This window comes from Vulpes vulpes, chromosome 13 (assembly GCF_048418805.1).
Source record: "Vulpes vulpes isolate BD-2025 chromosome 13, VulVul3, whole genome shotgun sequence".
NCBI classification, from domain to species: Eukaryota; Metazoa; Chordata; class Mammalia; order Carnivora; family Canidae; genus Vulpes; species Vulpes vulpes.
This window is the reverse complement of record NC_132792.1, coordinates 151,945,420-151,969,698: the sequence shown is the minus strand read 5'-3', so window position 1 is coordinate 151,969,698 and position 24,279 is coordinate 151,945,420. Positions and strand designations below refer to the sequence as shown.

The 24,279-nt window shown below is 40.5% G+C and overlaps 2 protein-coding genes and 1 non-coding gene across 6 annotated transcripts in view; 1 reads left to right on the top strand and 2 right to left on the bottom strand.

Annotated features, from left to right (window-relative positions):
• Positions 1 to 24,279, bottom strand: part of LAMB3 (laminin subunit beta 3) — a 153,575-nt gene that overhangs the window by 80,889 nt on the left and 48,407 nt on the right. The window lies entirely within an intron of this gene.
• The window catches only part of HSD11B1 (hydroxysteroid 11-beta dehydrogenase 1), a 64,908-nt gene that overhangs the window by 8,916 nt on the left and 31,713 nt on the right, over positions 1 to 24,279 (top strand). Inside the window, exon 2 of one of the 4 annotated variants that reach the window (XM_072733359.1) lies at positions 1,260 to 1,287. The exons of 1 other annotated variant lie outside the window; for it this stretch is intronic. In XM_072733359.1, coding sequence (XP_072589460.1) covers positions 1,260 to 1,287 — 28 coding nt within the window. Of the gene's footprint in view, positions 1 to 1,259; positions 1,411 to 6,966; positions 7,022 to 24,279 lie in introns of those variants that run through there. 2 more of the 4 variants (XM_025982317.2, XM_072733360.1) reach the window with 2 other exon arrangements.
• Positions 9,506 to 9,611, bottom strand: LOC112907178 (U6 spliceosomal RNA). The gene has a single exon (XR_003232733.2). It is a non-coding gene; the product is annotated as a U6 spliceosomal RNA (small nuclear RNA).

Here is a 24,279-nt window from a genome sequence, read left to right as displayed (position 1 = left end):
GAGGCCAGAAGCCTCCAGAGGCTCAGGCATAGGGTACAGAAGGAGAGAAGTGTTGATGGTGGGGGCAAGGCTGGATTGATGAGCCTGAGGAGTGGTGGGGGGCGGGGGACGACCCAGAATTTTTGATACAGGGCAATGAGGGAATATAAAAGGCCAGTAAACAGCTAGAGTTCTAGACTAGGGATAGGGATCCCAGGGTGCAAAGTTTCCAAGTCTGGGAGTGAATGGCCACAACTACAAATTCCAGCAGTAGGTATTTAAGGCCCTGTAAGATGTGATTCCGCTTACTTCTCTGGGCAGATTTCTTTTTTTTTTTTTTTTTTTTTTTTTTTTTTGTTGTTAATTTACTTTTTAATTTTTTAAATTAAAAAAAAATTTATTGGAGTTCAATTTGCCAACATATAGCATAACACCCAGTGCTCATCCCATCAAGTGCCCCCCTCAGTGCCCGTCACCCAGTCACCCCCACCCCCACCTCCCTTTCCACCACCCCTTGTTCATTTCTCTGGGCAGATTTCTAACCGTGTAACCCCACCCCTTAAATTCAGTGATCCTGCCATATGGAATTGTTAGCAGTTTCGCAAACATGCCATTCTCTTTCACACCTCCTTCTATTTTCTCACACAGCTTCCGCGGCATGGAATGTTCTACAAACCAGCCCTCCCCTCTCCCGCACACACTCCTGGAACCCAGCTCAGTGCTCACTCTTATCCTTCCTCATTTGCCTAGAATATTCCTGCTCTTGTTTCAATATGGGATCAAGGTTACCCTTGCCTCTGAAGCCTCGCCTACTTGCCCATCCCCCACATAGACCAGCCTATTTGCTTCTTTACACCCTTGGGAGGCCAAGGGCAAGCCATCCTAAGATGGGCCACTTTGACGAGAACATTATTTTGAGTGAAAAACAATCCAAACCAAGCAGATTCAGAGAAGGCCTTTATCTGCACCGGCCCCCCCACCCCCCATCACCAACTGCCTGCTTGTACCAGGAAGAAAGCTGTAGAGGAGATTCCTCTTTACCTAAGACACCTATCTGCATAACGGCAATCTTTGTTTTCCAAACATCTCCTTTCACCCTCCTGCTAATGCTACACTGCCCACCCTTTGTATCTTCAGACCCCTACCCCTCTCCTTAGCTCTTGTAAACCGCATGTTGCCTCACTGTCTTTGGAATTTCATGTCTGTGTGGATTCACTGTACGTCTGAAAGTAAATTTGATTTTCTCCTATTAATCTGTCTCATCTCAATTTGATTCTTAGTCCAGCAGAAGGACCTTGAAAGGCAGAGGTAATTTCCCCTCCCCAGCAGTTGACGTAGTCAGAAGGATACTTTAACTCACGGGACACTGCTCACCCCAGACACTGCTGCTGCTCAGAAATCCTGGGACATCTGACATACAGCTGGCAGAAGGTAAGATTTCTTACCATGTCAGCCTCCCAGGATCTCTATGTGCAGAGTCCAATGGAGTGAGTGGTGAGAGTCCTTTTTCCCTCTTTCTAAGTTTAGATGAGTAAGAGAAAATATTTGCAGGACTGGTTCCTTGGGACTAGTGACTCTGGTTAAATTTGCTAGACTACTCTTTGGTTAGTGATCCATTTCTTTCCAGATACAGTCTTTTTCTTGGTCTGTGTCCTTTGTGTCTTCTGTCATGGAATGGGTTACATTGACATTAGGCTGCCCACCAACTTCCGTGCAATGAAGTACATAGTAAAACAGCACTTAGTCCCTAACCCTGTGGCACAGCCCTCCTAAGTATTACTGTGGCTCCAAAATGATGTAAAAAAAAAAAAAAAAAAAAAACAAAGGTAAAAGAAAAAATTACATTTCCTTACTGCTTACAGCCCATTGACAAGTCCCTGAAACAGGCAGAGTGACCTTCCTCTGGGAGCTCAGCTGCCTCAATGTGGACACTCATTAAGGCAAAAGGCAGTCTTAGGCCACCCCCTCAGGACCTTGAGTCTACTTTAAACATAGAGAAATTCCTTTATAGTCTGGAAGCTTGGAAACTTCCTTTACCTCTACCCCCCAAGATAGATGTTAACAATCATCCTCCAAGCATAAGGCCCACTGATAGACATCTGAAGGGTCTCATGACTGAGTTTTTACTAAAGAGTGATAAATGAACTTTTCCTGAAAATAGCCCCCTCAGGGTCCTGGAAATCTTGTTTCCAAAATACCTTGGAGGTTTGTGCTGTCCCTAACTCCCTCCCAACTTAAAAGTATATAATTGGCTACTTCTCATGACCCCAGGGCAGCTCTCTCTGCCCACGGGTCCTGTCCCTGTGCTTTAATAAAACTACAATTTTGCACTGAAGACATTATTATGACATTATTAAGACATTATTCAAGAATTATTTCTTGACCATTTGCTCTGAACTCCAACATTTTCACATCATTTTGGTGCCCGGTCACGTGGCTTGAGTCTTCTCATCTGAACTCCAAGCTTTGGTGCAAATTCGGTGAGTACTTTCTTTTCCCTTCCTTTACTTTCATTTCAAGGGCTTTTTAAGGAGTATGGTCTTATTGAAACACTTTCAATGTCAGCTGTTCATGCTGCAACCCTCTAGTCCGTGGCTACTCTACAGGGAGGAGAAAGCTTGTCTTTTCTCTGGAAGTTAGTATTATGGATGGAATGGTAACAAGACCAGAAACTTGATGCCCTCTCTTTCTTCCTGTCCTTATACAAAGCTGTCTGTCTTGGGCACAGGACAGCCACCTGAGTCACCAGGATGGCTGCCAAGCTTTAAGACTTTCATGTGAAGTTCCCTCCTCATTGGTCTAATGTGATTCCCTCCACATCTCTGGTCTCATCACTTCTGACCTCAAGATCTCCACTCAGAGCGGCCGTTCCTGATTGAATTAAAACCCAACCAGGAGCCATTTCCTAGGGAAGCTGACTGTAAACGTCTACATGTATTAGAATGTCACTTAGACTGTGATGGATTTCTTATCTTTACTGTTTTCCATCAATGTCCTCTACTAACTACTTACCTTACAAATTGGGGTAATTTCACCTTGTAAAGCTTTTCTAATACTTTCCATGGATTAAAAAGCAGCAGGTTCTTCACAGCAAGGCAAGGCATAGTATCTTCATCCATACACTGGCACCCATTTTGCAGCATAGAGTGTGATGGGCAAGGAGGGGATGCTAGCATCCCTCCTACAGGGCCTTTAGTGAGTGGCAAGGCAGCAATCATAGCGATTTCATTCAAGGGACGCCTTAGGTCGCTTTGATACCAGGAACCTCTGACATAGCCTACGTGGAATGCCACCCAGGAGTGGGGGGGGGGGGGGGGGTGGATTTTCTTGATAATGGACCTTCTCCCTTCTTCAGTTCCCAAGGACTCTGCCTCAGAATGCCTTTTAACCCACTGGAAGCAATTCAGATTGCAAAATTTAAGAAGGGACCAATCTCCTGTAACACTGCATGGCCTCACTCAGATCTATCAATCTCTTGTGCAGGAAACAGGGCAAATGGACAGAGGTATCCTCGGTCCAGGACTTCATGGCTCTAAATCAGGACCTGCACCTAATGGCCTCTTCCAGAACATGTTGGGTCACTAACTCAGCCAGTAAACTCTCTCCTGATAATCTGAATGATAATTAAATAGGCCTCCTCCTGATAGAACCCAGGTTGCTGGAGGAAATAGGCCATCCTTGATGGAGGGGACACTGACCCTCTCTCCTGTTCCTCCTCCTAATAGATGTGGGTGCTTCTCCTTCATTCATTTCCTGGGCTAAAAGCTATAATTGGAGCCAATTGTGGTTCGTTAGTCTCCTTAGTCTACCTCGGGATGGGGACTTTAAGGAATAGTCCCAAGGAGCTGCCAAAACTCCCTTTGCTTTGGGGAAGTTCCCTGTCTTCTCTGGTCCAACACGGACTGCGTGTTTCCACTTTGGTCGGAAAAAAAAAAACCCAAAAAAAACAAAACATGACATCTGCTTATCTGTCAGTTGATGAGGTTTAAATCCAGGAACCCTCTTTCTTTGCCTTCTGGCAGCACCTGGCCTCTTCTGCCTCCCCTCCCCCTCTTGTTTCTACAGCACCTTGGGTGCAACCTGCATAACTGGTTCCTAATACCATCCCCGGTGCCTCTGGCACTATTGGCTCCTCCTCCTACCCTGTCAAGGAGTGAAGAGCACCCCCTCAGACTTAACACCACCCTCTTCAGATTTCCCCACCAGTGCCCCAGGTAAAAATTGACAATGGAGAACAAATTGGTTGACTTTTAAGTGGACCCAGGACCCAGGTTGACTTTTAAGTGGACTTTTAAGTGGACTTAAAAGTGGTTGACTTTTAAGTGGAACATAATTTAGTATTTAAAGTAATTTAAGTTTGTTGGTTTAAAATGACACATTTTTAGCGTTATCTGCATTAAATATAAAACTTTTATTCTACCAAAGTTTACTAAATGTCAAATAAGCTCGTGTTACCTCAGGTTATCATGTTGCAGTATCTTAGCAAAAAGATGACTTAAAATGATAGCTAATTTTGTCTGTTTTAAAGTTTTCTTGGGTAATTGTTAAGATAGCTTTCACAATCGTTGGTAACTTGAAGTTTTAAAGTTTTTCTTGGTTGTTGAATTGAGATTAAATTCATTGGACATCTAAGTCTTTTCCAAATAGGATAAAGTGCTAAAGCATTGATTACTAAACATACAGTGTATCTGCTTTGGACTCCTTTTGCAGAGAAACTAAGGATATTTGGGTCTGCTGTGAAAAACTACTTTGTGCTTAAATGTATCTATAAATTTGCCACCTAAAGAATTCTGGTGTAATAATTCACAACTCATTACTACTTGGTTTTAGGACTGATGGAAATAAGGGAAGCAACAAGGGGCCCCTGGGTGGCTCAGTCGGTTAGGCTGAGTCATGATCTCAGGGTCCTGAGACTGAGCCCTGTCTTGGGGTCTCTGCTCAGTGGGGGTCTGCTTCTCCCTCTGCCCCTCCCTACCCCCACTCTTTTAAAAAATGTTAGTTAAAAATTAAAAAAAGAAAGAAAGAGAGAAAGAAAGAAAGAAAGAAAGAAAGAAAGAAAGAAAGAAAGAAAGAAAGAAGAAAGAAAGAAGGGAAGCAACTCTATGTATGCAAAAGATCTAAGAAATTAGGAATACATTTTTGTTGAAGGTTTAAGAAAGTAATTTTGGCCTAAATAAGACTGGTTGGAGACCAATTACTTGGGACGAAATCTGAATGCAAAGGAAAGTTGTAGAAGGTTTTCTGAAGGGACATCTTTGGAAAGGAATTTTAAGTGTGGTCAGGACAGACAAAGGTTGAAATGAATAGATTTTTAAAATACACTGATGGAGCGCCTAAGTGGCTAAGTGGGTTAAGCATCCAGCTCTTGGTTTTCAGCTCAGGTCATCATCTCAGGGTAGTGGGATTGAACTCCCTGTCAGGTTCTGCATTTGGGATGGAGTCTGCTTGTGATTCTTTTCCTTCTCTTTATCCCTCCCCTGCCCCTCACTCTCTCTCTTTGAAATAAATAAATAAATAAATAAATAAATAAATAAATAAATAAAATCTTAAAAAAAATACACTGGTATAAGATTGAAATTCTGCATTCTCTCTGTTAAAAAGACACATTTTCTTGGATTGTTAGTGTGCTCTTGATAAGAAAACGTAAACAAAGTTGTTTTCTACATGCCCAGAAAAACCAGTTTCTAGGTTTTTGACCTCATCATTGTCAGGTCTTTGATGATCTATAACCCTATTTAGGCATGTGCTTTAAAACCTTCTAAGGTTTTCCAAACTTCTCCAAGATTTAAACTGTAAATGAAGTCTGACTAATTAGGATTGTTTATTCGGTATGTTACATTCTGGTATAAGATCATCACTCAATATTCCGATTATTGAAGTGTTCTGTGTCGTAGAAATAACTGTATTTGCTTGTCAATTGCATCATAATGAATTGTCATATCAGATCATAAACATAAACTCAGAATAAACCATTTCTGAGTTTTGGTCACTTAGAAGTGTTCTGATGCTTTTATAAAACATGTTTCCCTTCTCCCTCTGCCTGTGTCTCTGCCTCTCTCCGTGTGTCTCCCATGGATAAATAGATAAAAAAAATAAATAGATTAAATAAATAGATTAATAGATAAATAGATTTTAAAAATCTTTGAAAAAAAAACATGCTTCATCTTCAAGGACATTCATGAAAAGTACATTTAGGACAAATACAAGTATTCGGTATCTTTAAGATCCTAAAACTGAAATGGGTAAGAATATCCAGAACTAAAAAGCCACATTCAAACTAAATTAGGATTATTAACATGGGACTAAAAGAGTTAAGGAATATAATTATAGCGGTGCCTGTGTGGCTCAGCGGGTGAGCGCCTGCCTTTGGCTCAGGGTGTGATCCCCCATTTGGGATTGAGTCCCACATCGGGCTCCTAGGGGGAGCCTGCTTCTCCCTCTGCCTATGTCTATGCCTCTCTCTCTGTCTCTCATGAATAAATAAATAAAATCTTTAAAAAAGAAATATGATTATAGTTTTTGTAACTATTGTTTAAAATATCGCTGGTTCTCTAATGTTCTCCCAGATTAAAGAAACTTCCTCTTAAAATATCTATGACTTAGAAAAATATAATAAAATATCCCTTTGTGAACAAACTGAACCATCTAACTTTTCTCTCTCTCTGAACCCTATGAAATTCAAAAAGTCTAAGTATTCTTTCTTTCAGGGCAGTCATGGTCATTTGCATAAATTCAATAAGAATCTGTTCTCCTTGTAACAGGACACCATTGAAAACATTGATTATTACCAAGGCTTTGACTGGGACGTCATAGTTGAGAGAGACATGCACAGACTAAGATATGACCAGACAGCTTCAAGGAATTGAGGTTGACTTTATGAAACATGGAGCCATAAAGTCCCGTGGAAATGTTGGCCTGATACCTTGCTTATAGAGTTCCCAGCAGCCTTACCAAGTGAGTAAAGAATGTCACTTCCTGGCAGGTGCAGGAACCTCAGGATACTTTGGGGACCTCAAGAAGAGGAATTCACCCAAATCTACAGGTATTGCAGGCATGTTTGATGGCAACTATTTGACTTGGCTTCTGGCCTTGAAAAGCTACTAGAAGTTCAATCTAGATTCCTTATGAAAAGTTCCAGCAAAACTGATTTTGAGGGGATCCCTGGGTGGCGCAGCGGTTTGGCGCCTGCCTTTGGCCCAGGGCGCGATCCTGGAGACCCGGGATCGAGTCCCACGTCAGGCTCCCGGTGCATGGAGCCTGCTTCTCCCTCTACCTGTGTCTCTGCCCCTCTCTCTCTCTCTCTCTCTGTGACTATCATAAATAAATAAAAATTTTTTTAAAAAAAAAAAAACTGATTTTGAAAGATCTATATGGGGCAGCCCAGGTGGCTCAGCGGTTTAGCACCGCCTTCAGTCCAGGGTGTGATCCTGGGGGCCCGAGATCGAGTCCTAGGTCAGGCTCCCTGTGTGGAGCCTGCTTCTCCCTCTGCCTGTGTCTCTGCCTCTCTCTCTCTCTCTCATGAATAAATAAATAAAATCTTTAAAAAAAATCTATATGGCAAATTGCTATTTTTGCTGAGCTTATGTAAATAATTAGTCCACATTTGTTAAAATTGGACTTGTTTTTTAAACGAATCAGTCTTGATTTGGCTATCTCCAGAATTGAAGGTGATTAGAGAAAGAAAAATAATATCTCAATAACGCACCTCTGTGAATGTTAAATTCTAGTTCTATTTGACTATTGTTTTGCCTAAGCTAGACAACTTGAGGTAAACTTCAGAGAAATTACCACATTTCATGTATAGACAATCTTCATGCTTGTTATTCTGTGGGGATAATAACAGGACCCCATGGGCATATGATTATTTGAACAGCTGGAAGATGGGATTAATTCCCCAACAATTGTATGTTTCAACTAGCACCTTGACCAGTTCTGTGTGGCTGGGATGATAATATCATTCCCTAAAAGTCAGAGCTTACCCCACTCCATGGGGTTAACTACGGGTTTGTGAAGATAATGGAGGACCCCACTTTCCTTATGATTGGATTGGATGATGCTGTTGGGGATGCTCTTATGTCCTGAGACAAGTCTCCTCCCACTTGCCAGTGATTCTTATAATTAGGATATTGTTAAGGCTAGACCCCAAACAAAGAGGGCTTCTTGGTGGTTTTGTCCTTTAGCCATATTTGTCCTAGGAACTACTTCTATTGATGTAAAATTGCAAATAGAGGCTTTAGCCAAACATACAACAGCCATCCTGGTAGAAGAACCCTCAAACTTACTATCAGACAGTCCATGACAGTGATGACTCCACATCAGATCCAGAGTGTCTTAGAGACCAAAACCCACCAATAGATGATGAAAGGCTGACTTATTAAATACCAGGCTATGCTTTAGATACACCTGAAATAATACTTAAAACTTGTCAAACTTTAAACCCAGCTACCCTTATGCCTGGGCTTGACCATCATACTTTCATGTTAGAACATGATTGCTTAAAGATTACTGATCTTGTTTATTCTAGCAGACCAGATTTAAAAGATTCCCCTACTGAAAATGTAGATGACAGTGATTTACTGATGGCAGTGGTTTTACGGAAAAGGGGCTAAGAAAAGCTGGGTACACTATCAGTCACTCTAACTCAGACTGTTGAGGCCAAAGCCCCCCTGGCAAATATGTCTGCCCACAAAGCAGAATTAATAGTGCTCACTCGTGCTTTACAATTGGCAAAGGGCCTGAAAATTAATATCTATACTAACTCTAAATATACCTTCCTAGTCCTACAGACCCAGGGAGCATTTGGAAAGAATGGGATGTATTATCAAGCCATAACTCCCCAACAAATATGGACCTGAAAATTATGACCCTTCTTGAGGCTGTACTCCCATCGAAGGAGGTAGCTGTGATTCACCTCAAAGGACGTCAAAAGGATATGACCTTAGAATCTAAAGGCAACAATCTGGCAGACCGTGCAGCCAGCAGGCAGCACAAAATAAACAAATCTTAAGTCTTATACCAGTCTTCACCCCAATAAAGTCCATAGCTCCAATCTATTCAGACTAAGAAACTACAGAGCCCAGGAAGGAGGATATGCAAAAAATGCAAAGGACTGGCTTCTTAATAATGAGAGAAAAATCTTTATACCCACAAATAACCAATGGAAGGTCATACAAGGTTTACACTAGGCTACCCATTTGGGTAAGAAAGGCCCTGGGACAAATGGTTAACAACATCTTTGATGGAATTAGCTTAACCACCAACATTAAACAGGTCCTTTGATCATGTGCTGTTTGTGCACAAGCAAACCCAGAGGGAGCAACTGCCCCTGCCCTCTTTTAAGGCCAGTCCAAAGGCAGGGGACATATCCTGGAGAGGACTGGCAATTAGATTTTACACAAATGTCACCGTGTAAAAGATATAAGTACTTACCGTTTTTTTTTTTTTTTTAAATATTTTATTTAAATTCAATTTGCCAACATATAGTCTAACACCTAGTGCTTATCTTATCAAGTGCCCTCCTTAGTGCAAAAATACGGAATGCTTCATGAATTTGCAAGTCATCCTTGAGCAAAGCCATGCTAATCTTCTCTGTTTGGTTCCAGTTTTAGTATATGTGCTGCCAAAGCGAGCACTAAGTACTTGTTGGTTTATGTAGACACTTCTACTGGATGGATAGAGGCTTTTCCTTAAGAAACAGAAAAGACCACCGAGGTGACAAAAACTTTGCTAAGAGAAATTGTCCCTAGATTTGGACTCCCTTGGTCCCTATAAAGTGACAACGGACCATCTTTTGTTGCACAAATAACTCAGCAAATACCTTGGGCCTTAACAATTCATTACTTTTTACGTGAGACTTGGCATCCACAACCCTCTGGAAATGTGCCCTCCAAAACCAAATAACCCTTGATATCCTGACTGCAGTTCAAGGAGGCCCAGAGTTAGAAAGTTGGCTTATTATTAGAATTATAATTAATAATTATTAGAATTATTAGTTGGCTCCTGAAAGGACCCAGTGGCTGTGAGGCTCTACGTGTGGCCATGACGTCCCCCAGGCTGGATAGACCACTCTACTCTGAGCTTTGTCTGGATGCATAGATACATTATTAGAACCATTACCAACCCAGCCAACCGTCCAAATTTAAAATGATGGTGACACATTCTGTGTCTCATTGGTATGACCACGTAGCATCCATCCTTGTTCTCTCTTTGAGCCTGGAGGATGCCGTTTGGCACAGGGAAACTCTTTTTTTTTTTTTTTAAGATTTTATTTATTTATTCATGAGAGATACACAGAGGGAGGCAGAGAGATAGACAGGGAGAAGCAGGTTCCTCGCAGGGAGCCTGATGCAGGACTCGATCCCAGGACCCCGGGATCATGACCTGAGCTGAAGACAGATGCTCAACCGCTAAGCCACCCAGGCATCCCAGGAAACTCTTAATAAGTACACTGCCAAAGCCCTAAATGACATTCAAAATAGCATCTCCCTACTAAATACCGAAGTAACACAAATGCAAAAAGCAGTTTTACAAAATAGAATGGCAGTAGATGTTTTAACTGCTGCACGAGGTGGAACTTGTGCTAGTTTAAAAACAGAATGCTGTGCATGCGTTCCAGATGATCACAAAAACATTTCTGGGTTTCTAACTGACATGAAATTGGTGCTTTAAACAATACTTCTCGTTCCTTAAATGATTGGTTGAGCTCCTGCACTGGCAGAGGATTTCTGTCAACTATCAAAAGACTTTTATTTGGGCTTCTTTTTTCTTTTTGTTATTCTAATCAGGTTTTGCTGTTTTCTCCCACTTCTCTCCACCTGATGTTGAGACTCCTTTCCTGCCATAACTTCAAGCCAACATATGCTCCTTTCCACTCGGGAAGACCCACACGTGTGGTCTCCCTTGAATTCAGCTGCCTCTGCCTTTCATAGCTTCTATATATAAAGCCCCCAACTGCCCAATGTTGACCCACAGGTAGGGACATCGCTATGCCTCTATTTGGCAGGAGGAAGTTATGGAAGATAAGACCTTCCACCTTCAGCAACCTTAAAGATCTAAAGGTCAGAATTATTCAGGGGGGAATGATGTGGGAAACAAAGGCAAAAGAAAAGTTAAATTTCCTTACTGCTTACAGCCCATTGACAAGTCCCTGAAACAGGCAGAGTGACCTTCCTCTGGGAGCTCAGAAGCCTCAATGGGGACAATCATTAAGGCAAAAGGCAGTCTTAGGCTGCCCCCTCAGGACCCTGAGTCTACGTTAAACATATAAAAATTCCTTTAGGGATCCCTGGGTGGCGCAGCGGTTTGGCGCCTGCCTTTGGCCCAGGGCGCGATCCTGGAGACCCGGGATCCAATCCCACGTCGGGCTCCCGGTGTATGGAGCCTGCTTCTCCCTCTGCCTGTGTCGCTGCCTCTCTCTCTCTCTCTGTATGACTATCATAAATAAAAAAAAAATTTAAAAAAAATTCCTTTATAATTTGGAAGTTTGGAAACTTCCTTTACCTCTACCCCCCAAGATAGATGTTAGCAATCATCCTCCAAGCATAAGGCCCACTGATAGACATCTGAAGTGTCTCATGACTGAGTTTTTACTAAAGAGTGATAAATGAACTTTTCCTGAAAATAGCCCCCTCAGGATCCTGGAAATCTTGTTTCCAAAATATCTTGGAGGTTTGTGCTGTCCCTAATGCCCTCCCAACTTAAAAGTATATAATTGGCTACTTCTCATGACCCCAGGGCAGCTCTCTCTGCCCACGGGTCCTGTCCCTGTGCTTTAATAAAACCACAATTTTGCACTGAGGACAATCTCAAGAATTATTTCTTGACCATTTGCTCTGAACCCCATTTCCACATCACCAGAGACCCAAAGCTTTGGCTAAAGCTGTTAAGGTGAATACAAGATTTTTTTCCTTTTGTCTTATTCTGTGTGCTAAGAGCTTGGCTTTGTGACCAATGAGAATATTCTTCTCGGTGGCCAGTTGAAAAGACTGGGGATCTAAACCTGACTCTCTCTCCCCCTCCCCGCCCCACCTTTCATCCTGTGCCTTGCCACCTTTCATTGGTGTTTGTTATGAGAGGTTCTAGCCCATAGGAACCTTTGTCCTCTCAACCTTCATTGCTTATGAGTGCTAGAAAGTCCCACTCCAATAGCACTTACCTGGTGTCACAGATGAGCCGTCTATGACTGGAGGTGTCTTATTGGTGAGGGAACAGAAGGCTAGTTGAGGACAAAGCACAAGCTGACACCCTGCACCCCCGCCCCCACATACACGCACACACTCCTAGGTGGGATATGTATGACATTCCTCTAGGAAACTCCCAACTGTCTTAATGTTAATGCCTTGCTAGAAGGGAAACAACCTTAACTTGACAATGGCGAGGCCTCCAGCATCTTGTAAATCGTCTTCATTTAGCATATGAAATTTCTTTTGAAAATCTCCCTTTTCCTTACCTCTCCCAACTCCCAAGTATATAATCAGCTACCCCTTACAACCCTGGCACAGCAGCTCTTTAATAAAGCCACCTTTTTGCACTAAAGACGTCTTAAGAAATCTTTCATGGTTGTCAGCTCTGGACCTCACCCCCCCCAAACCTCACCTGCCTTTTAGAACTACATCATTATGATTTCGTGGGAGACCAGAGATGCCATTTTCAGTACACCATCCTTACTGCCTGTGCAGGGAAGACCTTTTCTTTCTTAAACTAATCCTAGGAATAAACTTTCGGATCATGGGGGTGGCATCATCTATGCCCTCTTTTTTTTTTTAAAGATTTTATTTATTTATTTATGAGAGACACAGAGAGAGAGGCAGAGACATAGGTCAAGGGAGAAGCAGGCTTCCCACAAGGATCCCAATGCGGGACTAGATCCCAGATCCCAGGATCAAGCCCTGAGCGTGAAGGCAGATGCTCAACCACTGAGCCACCCAGGTGTCCCATCTATACACTCTTTGAATGCCTCTTGTGTCTTTGGTGAAGCCATTCAAAGGCTTATTGGTTTGCGTCGCTCTTAGTAGATCCTGCTTCTCAATGGCCAGATGATGAATCCTTTAAATTGGCTATATTTAAAAGAAAACTTTTCTTTACAGAGAGTTCTCAGTTGTCTTATTAGTATAACAGCTAGCCTTAGGGATTCCTTTGACAAAAGAACAAATTAGACTTAAGACAAAAATAAATGTCCACATTCAGTGCAGAATTTCCTAAAATCTACCTGTTTTTAACTTCCCTTTCCCTATGAGATGTACAGCCTATTCTCTAGGTTCAAAGTATGCAGGTTGTAAATGCTGTATTCAGTATTCAGGTGTAAATGCTGAATGCCAGGAAATGAACTTAATAAAAACACCCAAGCTTGGCAGTGAGGCTGGCTTTGATCCTACCTCCCGGGGTTCTATAATCAGGATCTGCCAGCTTTAGGCATTCTTGTGCCATGGCCTTTCCAGGTGTATCCTAGATCCCCCATGCAGAAGAATTCTTTCCTCTGGGTAGCAGCAGATCTTTTTAAATTGTAAAGCCTTTTTTTATCCCCCCCGGAAAAATCCTACCAAATTTAGAGAGGAATTGGTTGATGACTATTCATAACCTCCCTTTCACAGAGGAAACAGGACCAAAATTTCTCCTAGGCCCTCCTAAAAATGATCTCAAAAGACTAATATTCAGGGACTAATAGAAGCCAAGGTTAAATTGTGTACCCAAGAAAAACGCTTATGTTGAAATGCTTTATATAGATTTTACAAAGGCATAAGTCTTTGATTCCCATTTTACTTAAAAATCCCCCTGATATAAAGAAGCAAATTTAGTTTAAAAAGGAGGCCAGTCCCTTGATATTCAGGCTCTAATCCAGTTCTTTGGGGGAATTAGCAACAACTGTCTTTGTCTTACAAAGCTCAAAAAAAAAAAAAAAAAAAAAACAGAAATGCAACGCTAAAAATAGAAGTCAAAGCCCACCCATCTTTACTAATCCCCAAACCTCACATATTCCTTTCAAAATGTTTGTAGATATAAACAGAATATCAAACAAAATTCCCTTGTATTTAAAAAAAAAAAGGTGAATTGTTCGTAGCAATTACCCTGAAATTCAAGGGGAAAAAACATTTTGCATTCTTTCTCTGTCCCTTGAAATTTTAAATATTATCATGTCTTTGAAAAGCAAATACAGCCCACCTGTACTGGAGACCGAAGGAAAAAGGGGGGGGGGACTTTTTAAAACAAAAACTGCTAAAATGGCTCTAATGCCCAGACTCCAACATATAATAATATGGAGATATAATAATAGGGAGATATGCTCCCAGTCTCTACCTTGGAGAGAACTTGAATACTTACTCTGTGTCCTTGTGAGGCAAATTTTGTACCATCTTCTCTAGGACCTAAAGCTATACTTTTTTTTTTTTTTTTTTAAGATTTTATGTATTTATTTGGGAGAGAGTGAGAGCCAGAGAGATCACAGAGGGAGAGGAAGGGGGAGAAGCAGACTCAGCTGCTGAGCAGGGAGCCCTACTCAGGGGCTCCATCCCAGGACCCTGAGATCACAATGACCTGAGCCCAACGCAGATGTTTCGGCTGAGCCACTCAGGTGCCCCCTGAAATACAAACTTAAGAGGGTTTTTCATCAGGAAAAAAGAAATAGAGGGAGGTATTTAAAAATGGGGTTTTTCTGTCCTCTCCACAAATATTAGTGAAAACAAAAGCTCTAAGATTTTGTTTCTATCTCAGTGTGTGTCCATATATGTTGTAAATATGAGATATTTTCTTTACCTCCAGGTGGTATTGCTAAAATTATTGGCCAAAAACCTCTTTTAGTTGGTTGAAGGCAAGCATTTGTAAAACTTGGACATTCTAAAACTCAGAAAGGGAAACTAACTCAAATGCTTTTCCAGTTCACATGATCTGGGAAAATATTCAGTATTATAGAGCTGATTTGAAGTTGCTAGTTTAATGAAAATGGATTTATCTTTAGAGTTATCAGCATTAAATGTAAAACTTTCATTCTACCTATCTTTACTGAAAGTCAAATGAGTTCATGGGATATTTCTGTTACAAAATTTCTTAAAAGAAAAAACAATCTTCAAATAATCATGGACTTTGTCTAATGCCTCATGATGTTTTGTGGGTAATCTAAACACAATTGTTAAGAACAAGTAAATTAAACAGATGTAAATAAGATTAAAAGGTTTGTAGGTAAACTTTTAAATAGCTTCCAAAATCTTCCATAACCTGAAACTTCATAAACTTTTGCTAAGTTAAATGACACATTGTTAAATTTTTTAAACATCTAGATCATTTCCAAATCAGATAAAAGAATAAAACATTAAATACTGAACATTTGTTTAACTATTTTTGTCTTATTACAGAGAAACTAAAGATAAATTCAAGTCTGCTAGTAAACATGATTTGTGCTTTAATGAAAGATTGTGCTATGAAAAAGCACACGTTTCTAGAAATCATAAAATGTATTCATAAATTTGCCAACCTAAAGAATACTGGTATAATAGCTCACAAATTGCTTACTATTTAGTTTTCATTAGAAATTAAGGTTTCTAAGAGAAATTTTTTAATAAATATAATTAAGGCTACTGAAAATAATAAAGGAAATAACTTTGTATGCAAGGAAAGTAAGATGTGTGTCTGGGGATAAAAAAAAAAAAAAAAAAGGAAGCATGAGGAATGGGAACACATTTTTGTTGAGGGAAAAGAAAGGAATTTTGTCCTAAAGTGAGGCTGGTTATTTAAAGAGGGAAAACTTAGAACAAAATCCGAATGTAACCATGTTGCAGAAGATTTACAGAAAAAGAATCTGGAAAGGAATTTTATGTGTGGTTAGTATTGGCTAAGATTAGAGACAATTTAAGCAAGTAAATGAGTAATATTAAAAATACACTGAAGCAAAATTAAAATTTTGTCTTTCTCTTTGATAAAAGGACAAAGTTTTCTTGAAGTATTGGTCTGCTTTTAATAAGAAGTTATAAACAAAAGTTTTTCTTTACCTTTAAAGTTATCCTCCCGGAAAACAAGCACTGTGTATTTTGCCAAAATAATTTCCTTTATTTATCAAGTCTGATTACTTAAGAAAACTGAGTCTTAATATTTAAAAGGCTAACCTTCTGTATTTTAAAATCTTTTATTGTCAATTTGGTTGAATATATAGTAAACTATTGTTTCATAATAATTTATGATCCCAAAATGAAGTTCTAAAATGAAATCTTTTGACCACAATCTACCTGGAGTGTTCCAGAGCACTCCTGGAACATTCCAAAGATTTTGAGAGAAATTAAATTAAGGAGGCTTATTTGGCATGTTAAATTACAGGGGAAACATTGTCAAATAAGTAATACTAAATCCTCTTGGGTTATATTTATGTAGATATTTTATTAAACTAAGCTTCTAAAAATTGTATGAAACTCCTAGAAATCTGATGTGCTAGTATGTTATTATCTTGGAGTGCTGTATGTCACAGAAATAACCAAATTTATTTGTCGATTGCATTGTAATGAAGTCTAATCAGATCTTTAACTATGGTCATTTGTAGGTCTTGTCATTTATAGTTACTGGTTTACTTCAATGCTGTTGCAAATGTGTTTCATTTTAAGTGAGATTCATAGAAAATCTCTGAGTACAGGACAGGTTTCTAAGAGCATAAAATTGAACTAGGTAAGAATTTCCAAAACTAGCAGAAAAACGAGATTCAAAGAATTAATAACTTGAGACTGAATGAAGAGGATAATTGTCATTTTTTTAAAAGATTTTATTTATTTATTCATGAGTGACAGAGAGAGGCAGAGACACAGACAGAGGGAGAAGCAGGCTCCATGCAGGGAGCCTGATGTGGGACTCGATCCCGGGACCCCAGGATCACGACCTGAGCTGAAGGCAGCACTAAACCACTGAGCCACCTAGCTGCCTGATAATTGTCATTTTTATAACTTTTGGTTTAAAACATTGCTGACATTTTTAAATATTTTGGTTTTCTAAATTTCAGGAAACTTTTTCCCTTAAGCTGACTGACCTATAGCAATGTGATAAATTATACTTTTGTTGTGTTTTTTGTTTTGTTTTGTTTTTTTAAATTATACTTTTGTATAATTGGTTGAAACATTTATCTTTTCCTCCCAACTGCGTCCCTCCAAAATTTAAATGTCTCAGTGAGTATTATATTTTTATGGCAATATATTTATTTGCAGAAGTTTGATAAGAAACTGTTCTCCTTATAATAAGATATAATTACAAATATTGGTTATATTACCAAGACTTGGACTAGAATGTCATATTTTAGGGAGACATACATAGACTCAGGTATGACCAGACAACTTTAAGGAACTAAGGCTGACCTTATAGACCCGATAAAGTTTCTTGGAAATATCAGCCTGGTACCTTGCTTTCAGACTTCCCAGCAGCCTATGTGGTGAGTAAAGTCACTTCGTGACAGGTACAGAAACTTCAGAATATTCTGGGGACTTCAAGAAGAGAAAAATTAACCCAAAGTCACAGGTATTGCAGGCAGTCTGATGGCAAGTATTTGACTTGGCCTCTAGCCTCAAAAGACCGATAAGGATTCAATCTAGATACATCTTATGAAAACTTTCAACAAAACAGGTTTTTATTTTTTTTTTAAGTTTTATTTACTTTAAGAATCTTTACACTCACCTATGACTTGAACCCATGAGTCCAAGATCAAGGGTTCCACAGTCTTCTGACTGAGCCAGCCAGGTGCCCCAATACAGGTTTTTAAAAAGCCTATAATGGCCAACTGCTATTCTTGCTGCTTTTATATAAATTATCAGGCCAAGGATTTTTTGTTTGCTAGCTTGCTTGTTTTTGAAACTAGACTTATTTTGCGAGCAAATTATTCAACTATCTTTGGTAGAAATGGGGGTGACTATAGAGAGAAAATAGCTTTCAACAAGAGACCTGAGTAGTAAATACTAGATTCTAATACTGTTCATTATAAACTGGACTAGATCCTGATGTCTTCTAGTGTCCTCCAATGCCTGACTATAACCCTCCAAACTAATGTTTTTGATTTTTCTCCTACTTCCTGAGCTGGATTCATTTGAGAACTAAATGCTGTTTTTCCTGAAGCCCTGCAAACTGAGTATGAACAACTTGATGTAGACTTCAGAGAAATCACCACCGCAGCACACATATAGGCCAGCTTCATGCCTGCCACTCTATGGGCAAAAATCTCACCAAAGACATTCAAACTACAAACCAGGAAAATCTGTTCCTGGCTGCTCTCACAGTATCTGAAGGCACTTCAAGCTTGACATCTAGAAATCTTTTCTAATAACTACCCTCAGAACTCAGAAACTGGTTTATAACTTGATTCAATCATTAACCATTGGTTTTCTTTTGTTTCCATAGAAATGCCTCTTATTTAATACCTAATTGCTTGAACCATTGGCCTAACTTTGAGGACACAACTGGATGACCACCTCCTGAAATGAGTTTAGCTACACTGACCTATTGTCAGGACTGGTTCAGTGAGCTGAGACACTATCAGCTCAACTTTTAACGTGTGAAATGTCAGGGAAGTTTCAGAGGAAGGACCTGCAGACTGCCCCAAGATAGGCCACTTTGGCATGAACACTAATTTGAGTTAAAAGCAGTCAAAACTCAGCAGATTCAGGAAAAGCTCTCTATCTACCCCTCAACTGCTTGCTTGTACCAGAAAGAGAGCTATAGAGGAGATTCTTCTTTACCTAAGAAACTTATCTGTATAACAGGGCAATCTTTGTTTGCCAAACCATCTCCTTTAACCCTCCTGCGAATGCTCCACCTCCCCTCCACCTCCTTTGTATCTTCAGACCCCCACCCCTCTTCTTAGCTCCTCATGTTGCCTCACTGTCTCTGGAATATCAGGTCTGTGTGGATTCCCCATGTGTACAAAGCTAAACCTGATTTTCTCCCAGTAATGTGTCTCACCTGGATTTGATGACTAGTCCAGCCAGAAGGACTTTGAAGAGCAGAGGAAAGTCTATCCCACCTTCCACAGCCTCCATCAGAGACTTCACTTTTTTAGGATTTTCTTTATTTTTAAAAAGATTTTATTTATTTATTTATTTATTTATTTATTTATTTATTTATTTATTTATTTAGAGATAGTGACCCAGATAGCACAAGCAGGGAGGAGGGGGAGAAGCAGGCTCCATCCCAGGACCCTGGGATCATGACCTGAGCTGAAGGCAGATACTTATCCAACCGAGCTACTCAGGCGCACCCTCACCATAGACTTCTATCATAATAGTCTATAGTAGCTCTTTATTCATTTCATTTACTGCCCTGTCTTCTTCCGGAGCATTTTATTTGCTTTTCATTCATAGGACCTGATCCAGAGTAAGTACTAAGTAAATATTAGCAAGTGAAATCTCCCCTCCACTACCATGTGGCATGTATGTCCCCTTTCCTCCTTCCTACTTAGGGCCCTTTTGGGGGGCTGCCAGTGGCCAGGCTGCTGGGTTTCATTGTGTGAAGGTGATTGAAGCAGTCTGACCTCTGCTATCAATAGCCATAGTCAAGAATGTTTTGTCCACACCTAAGGCTCAGTTTCCCCAGTGTTCCCAGAGCTCTGTGCCACTTCTGGGACTTCCAGATAAAACACAGGATGCCAGGCAGCCCTGGTGGCGCAGCAGTTTAGCGCTGCCTGCAGCCTGGGGTGTGATCCTGGAGACCCGGGATCAAGTCCTGCATCTGGCCACCTGCCTGTATGGAGCCTGCTTCTCTCTCTGCCTGTGTCTCTGTCTCTGTCTCTGTCTCTCTCTCTCTCTCTGAATACATAAATCTCTATGAATACATAAAACCTGAATTTCAGATAAACAATGAATAGTGTTTTAGTATCAGTATATCCCATTCCGTTATAAGGAAGGAAATTTTACCACTCTTTTTGGCACACTGATTATTCTAAGTTGGTTATTTTTAATAAACTGTGGGCACAAGAAAACCTCTGAAAACCAAGTATGAGTTACCTTTTTGTAAGAGACATTTACATGTATAGGAAAAAATCTCCATTTGTAAGGGGGTCTCTCCCTGTACTAGGAAGGAGGGGGTGACTAATTCTCTAGAAACTGTTATCAATGGAGAAAGCATTGACTTAAATGTGCATAACCACCTTACCCTTGAGTACTGTGCTCTTCCTCGTAACTTCCCATTGCTGACTCCCCACCCACAACATCTTTTGTCTTTAGCTAGAGATAGTATTTCAGGGGTAGCTTCAGCCTATTCAGGGAGTTTTCCTAAGTCTCTCCCATCCCTACAGGAGGCATACATGTTATTAAACTTTTGTTTTGACTTTCTCCTGTTAATCTGTCTTATGTCAATTTGATTCTTAGACTAGCTAGGGGAATCTTAAATGGCATAGGAAAAATTTTCCTCCCAACACAATAGTTGAGATTATACATAGCCCCAAAATGTATTTGCTACTTATATATATCCATGGTTTATGAAGTTTTGGAATATAGGTGTGGTCCAGAGCCGATGATCAAGAAAGAATTCTTGAGATGTCTTTGATGCAAAATGGTGGTTTTTATTAAAGCACGGTACAGGACCCATGGGCAAGAAAAGCTGCTGCCCCAGGCTTGTGAGGAGTGGCTGATTATATACCTGCAGAGTTGAGGGAGGTAAGGAAAAGGGAGATTCCAAAAGGATTTTCATATGGTAAGGAGGACCTACAAGATACTGGAGGACTTGCCATTGCCAAGTTAAAGATTGCTTTCCCTCTAGCTAGGCATTAACATTAACACAACTGGAAGCTTCCTGAGGAATGCCACACATATCCCATCCTGGGTAAGGGTCGTTTGTGGGATATTAGCTGTCCTTTGTCCTCAGCTAGCCCTGTTCCCCATCAGTTTATATATATTTGTTGATTCTTATTCTGCACTTCAAATTTAACTGGGTGTCTTGTATTTCTATTTGCTAATCTGGCAAACTTACTTCCCACCAAACGGGAGTGGCTCCTCTCTAAAGCTGAAGCATGGGTTTCCTAAGGAAACCCTCTTGGCTGAAGCTTCCATGCCACTTTGATGTGCTTCCTGAAAGCTGAACTCTGAATGACCAAGAAAAAAACATGAGATGGGCCAAAGCTGTGTGAGCCATGTGGTTGCCTTGCTAGAGTCAGCCTTCTCACCTGTGTGGGCCTCTTCCATTGTTCCTCATGTTACCCGTGTTCTACCAAAGTTGCCAGGGAGTAACTTTTTCACTTACTGTAGGTGGGCCCTATCTCTCCTCCATGCTCAGATGCATTCCATAGCAGTTAGACCAAAGGAAAAACCTGAAAAACTGCAACTACAGCATGTTTAGAATTATCTCTACCCCACTCCCACTGAGAGGCAGGGATCAGACCATGCTCTGGGCCTCATCATGTATCTGTTCTTTCCCAAGAAGTTCTTGACTCTCCCACACAAATGGATTCCAGGTAGCCTGCCTCCACAGTCTCCCGGCCACACTCTATGTGACAGATGAAGACAGGACAGCACACATAAGGCAGTTTATCTCATTTCTAGTTCATTTTCTCTGGTCTTGAGATTCCGTTAGTTAGTTAGAAAAGATGAGAAAAATCTGTCCCTTGGGAGTGGGGTCGTGCAGAAGGGTGACAAAGAAACTCTACTCCACACCTCATTAGATATGCTGGAGAGGGAAAAGGAAAGGAAGGAGTGAGGAGGAGCCTGTGCTATATTAGATAAAATTATATGAAGTGATGGTTGTGTCCATAGCTAGGAGGAGATTTTGGCAGCCATGGCACAGACTGAGTTCCTAAAAGGTCAGACCTGAGAAACTGGATTTGGGTGGGAGTGGGAAAGGTGAAGAGGAAAGGAGCATTTTATGCATTCTAATATGCTAAGATCCTCTCCTGTTTCAGCATGTTGGCAGTGTTTTCCCAGGGAAAGGAGAATCTCCAAAATGAAAGGGTTCACCTACCTTTTATTCTGAGGTCTTCCCATTCTTCCCCTGGTAGGATTAGCTTTCAAAAAAGGAGATCGTTTCACAAAGCTACTAAACAGTCCTCAAAAGCCCCACAGCTGCTGCTGCCTCAGATATGACAGGTGCACCTTTCATGATCCACATTTATGCCAAATTCCTAGAAATTCCTCTTTGGCTGCCCCTCCTCAGAGTCTCTCCACCCACAATTAGTCCTACCATATCTGGCCCATATCTCAAGGTCTCTTTCCCTCAATATCCTGCTCTTCCCACCTTGTTATTTCTTGACCCATTTATTCAGGTGAGAATTATCAAATCAGAACTCCTGGCTGGGCTGGGATAGGTACCCCCAGCTGAGAAGGACCCACTCTGAGTTTTTAAAAACTGCCAGGTTGCGTTTAGGTATTTCATGAAAAAGTCTGCTCTAAAATTTTTGTGCTTGATGCATTACAAAGGAGAGCCAGCATGAAGGAGTAGCTTCGTTGCCATGGTAGTGAAAGGAACTTTACTTGATTAGTGAAAATATGATTCAAAACAAATGCGAGGTGAAACAGTCATATTTCCTTTTGTCTATCTGTCTCTCTCTCTCTCTCTCTCTCTGTCTCTTTAACTTTGTTGAGAACCACTAGAAGAGGAGTAGGCAGCGGAGCTGATAGATTCTAACCAGAATACTGAATCCCAGTGATTTCCCTGGATTAAATCAGGCTGCAGAAAGAGTAATCTTCTCATTGCTGTAGCACCTCAGAAACACTAAACAGCAAAGTTCGTTGAATGCCTATTTTGGAGCAGGGCTAGGGGGAGAAGGAAAGAGACAAAGATAAAAAAAGACCCAGTCCATATCCTCCAGGAGCTTACAAGCTAATGAGAGAACCAGGCCTGAAGATATGGACATACCGTGGATCAATGTTTATTACATAATATGGTCAAAGTGAGGCACCATTGCAACCCTGAGACCCTCCTGGGGGTTTGAAAGGTCCATTATTTTCATAATCATATGAAGACATTATTTGCCCTTTTTACTTTTTCATTCCTTCATGACTTTTCTAGAAGCTACAGGATGTGTGATAATACAAAACATAATACATGTATAGTTAGATTTTCTTGAGTTTAAAAAAAAAATTCTCAGTCTTGCGTGCTTGGCTGACTCAATCAGCAGAGCATGGAACGCTTGATCTCAGGGTCATGAGTTCAAGCCCCATGTTAGGCACAGAGCTTACTTTAAAAAAAAAAATTCTCAGTATTAATTTCTTTTAAAGGAATATCCACTTATTTTTTAAAAAAATTTTTAAGTAGTCTCTACACCCAACGTGGGGCTTGAACTCACGACTCCAAGATCAAGAGTTGCATGCTCTACCAGTTGAGCCAGCCAGGTGCCCCCTCAGTTTCAATTTCTAATACATCAGTATCAATAGTAAAACCCACATACAGGTATACCTCATTTTATTGCTTTTTGCTTTATTGTGTTTTGCACATATTGTGTTTTTTATAAATTAAAGGTGTATGGCAACCCTGCATCAAGCAAGTCTATCAGCAACGTTGCTCACTCTGTGTCTCTGTGTTACGCTTTGATCATTCTCATAATATTTCAGACTTTTTCATTATTATATTTGTCATGGTCTGTGATCAGTGATCTTTAATATTACTATCGTAATTGTTTTGGGGCTCCACAAACTGTGTTCATGTAAATATGGCAACCTTAATCAAAAAATAGTGTTCCAACTCCTCACCGCCCGGCTGTTCCCTCATCTCTCTCCCTCTGTGATAGCCCCCCTAAGACACAACAATATTGAAATTAGGTCAGCTAGTTACCCTACAATGACCTCCAAGTGTTCAAGTGAAAGGAAGAGGCACACATCTCTCACTTTTAAATCAAAAGCCAGAAATGATTAACCTTAATGAAGAAGGCATGTCGAAAGCCAAGATAGGCTTAAAGCTAGTACTCTTGTGCCACTTGGCCCAGTTGTGGGTTCAAGAGAAAAGTTCTTGAAGGAAATTAGCAATGCTGCTTTAGTGAATGATAAGAAAGCAAAATGGCCTTATTATTGATATGAAGAAAGTTTGAGTCATCTGAATAGAAGTTCGGTCATAACCTTCCCTTAAGCCAAAGCCTGATCCAGAGCAAGTCCCTAACTCTCTTCAATTCTGTGAAGGCTAAGAGGTGAGGAAGCTGCAGAAGGACCAGAGGTTGGTTCATAAAGTTTAAGGAAAGAAGCCATCTTCATAACCTAAAACTGCAAGGTGAAGCAGCAAGTTATCCAGAAGATCTAGAGAGAATAATTAATGAAGGTGACTATCCTAAACAACAAATTTTCTATGTAGACAAAACAGCTTTCGATTGGAAGAAGAGGCCATCTAGGACTTTCATAGCTAAAGAGGAAAAGTCAATGCCTGGTTTCAAAG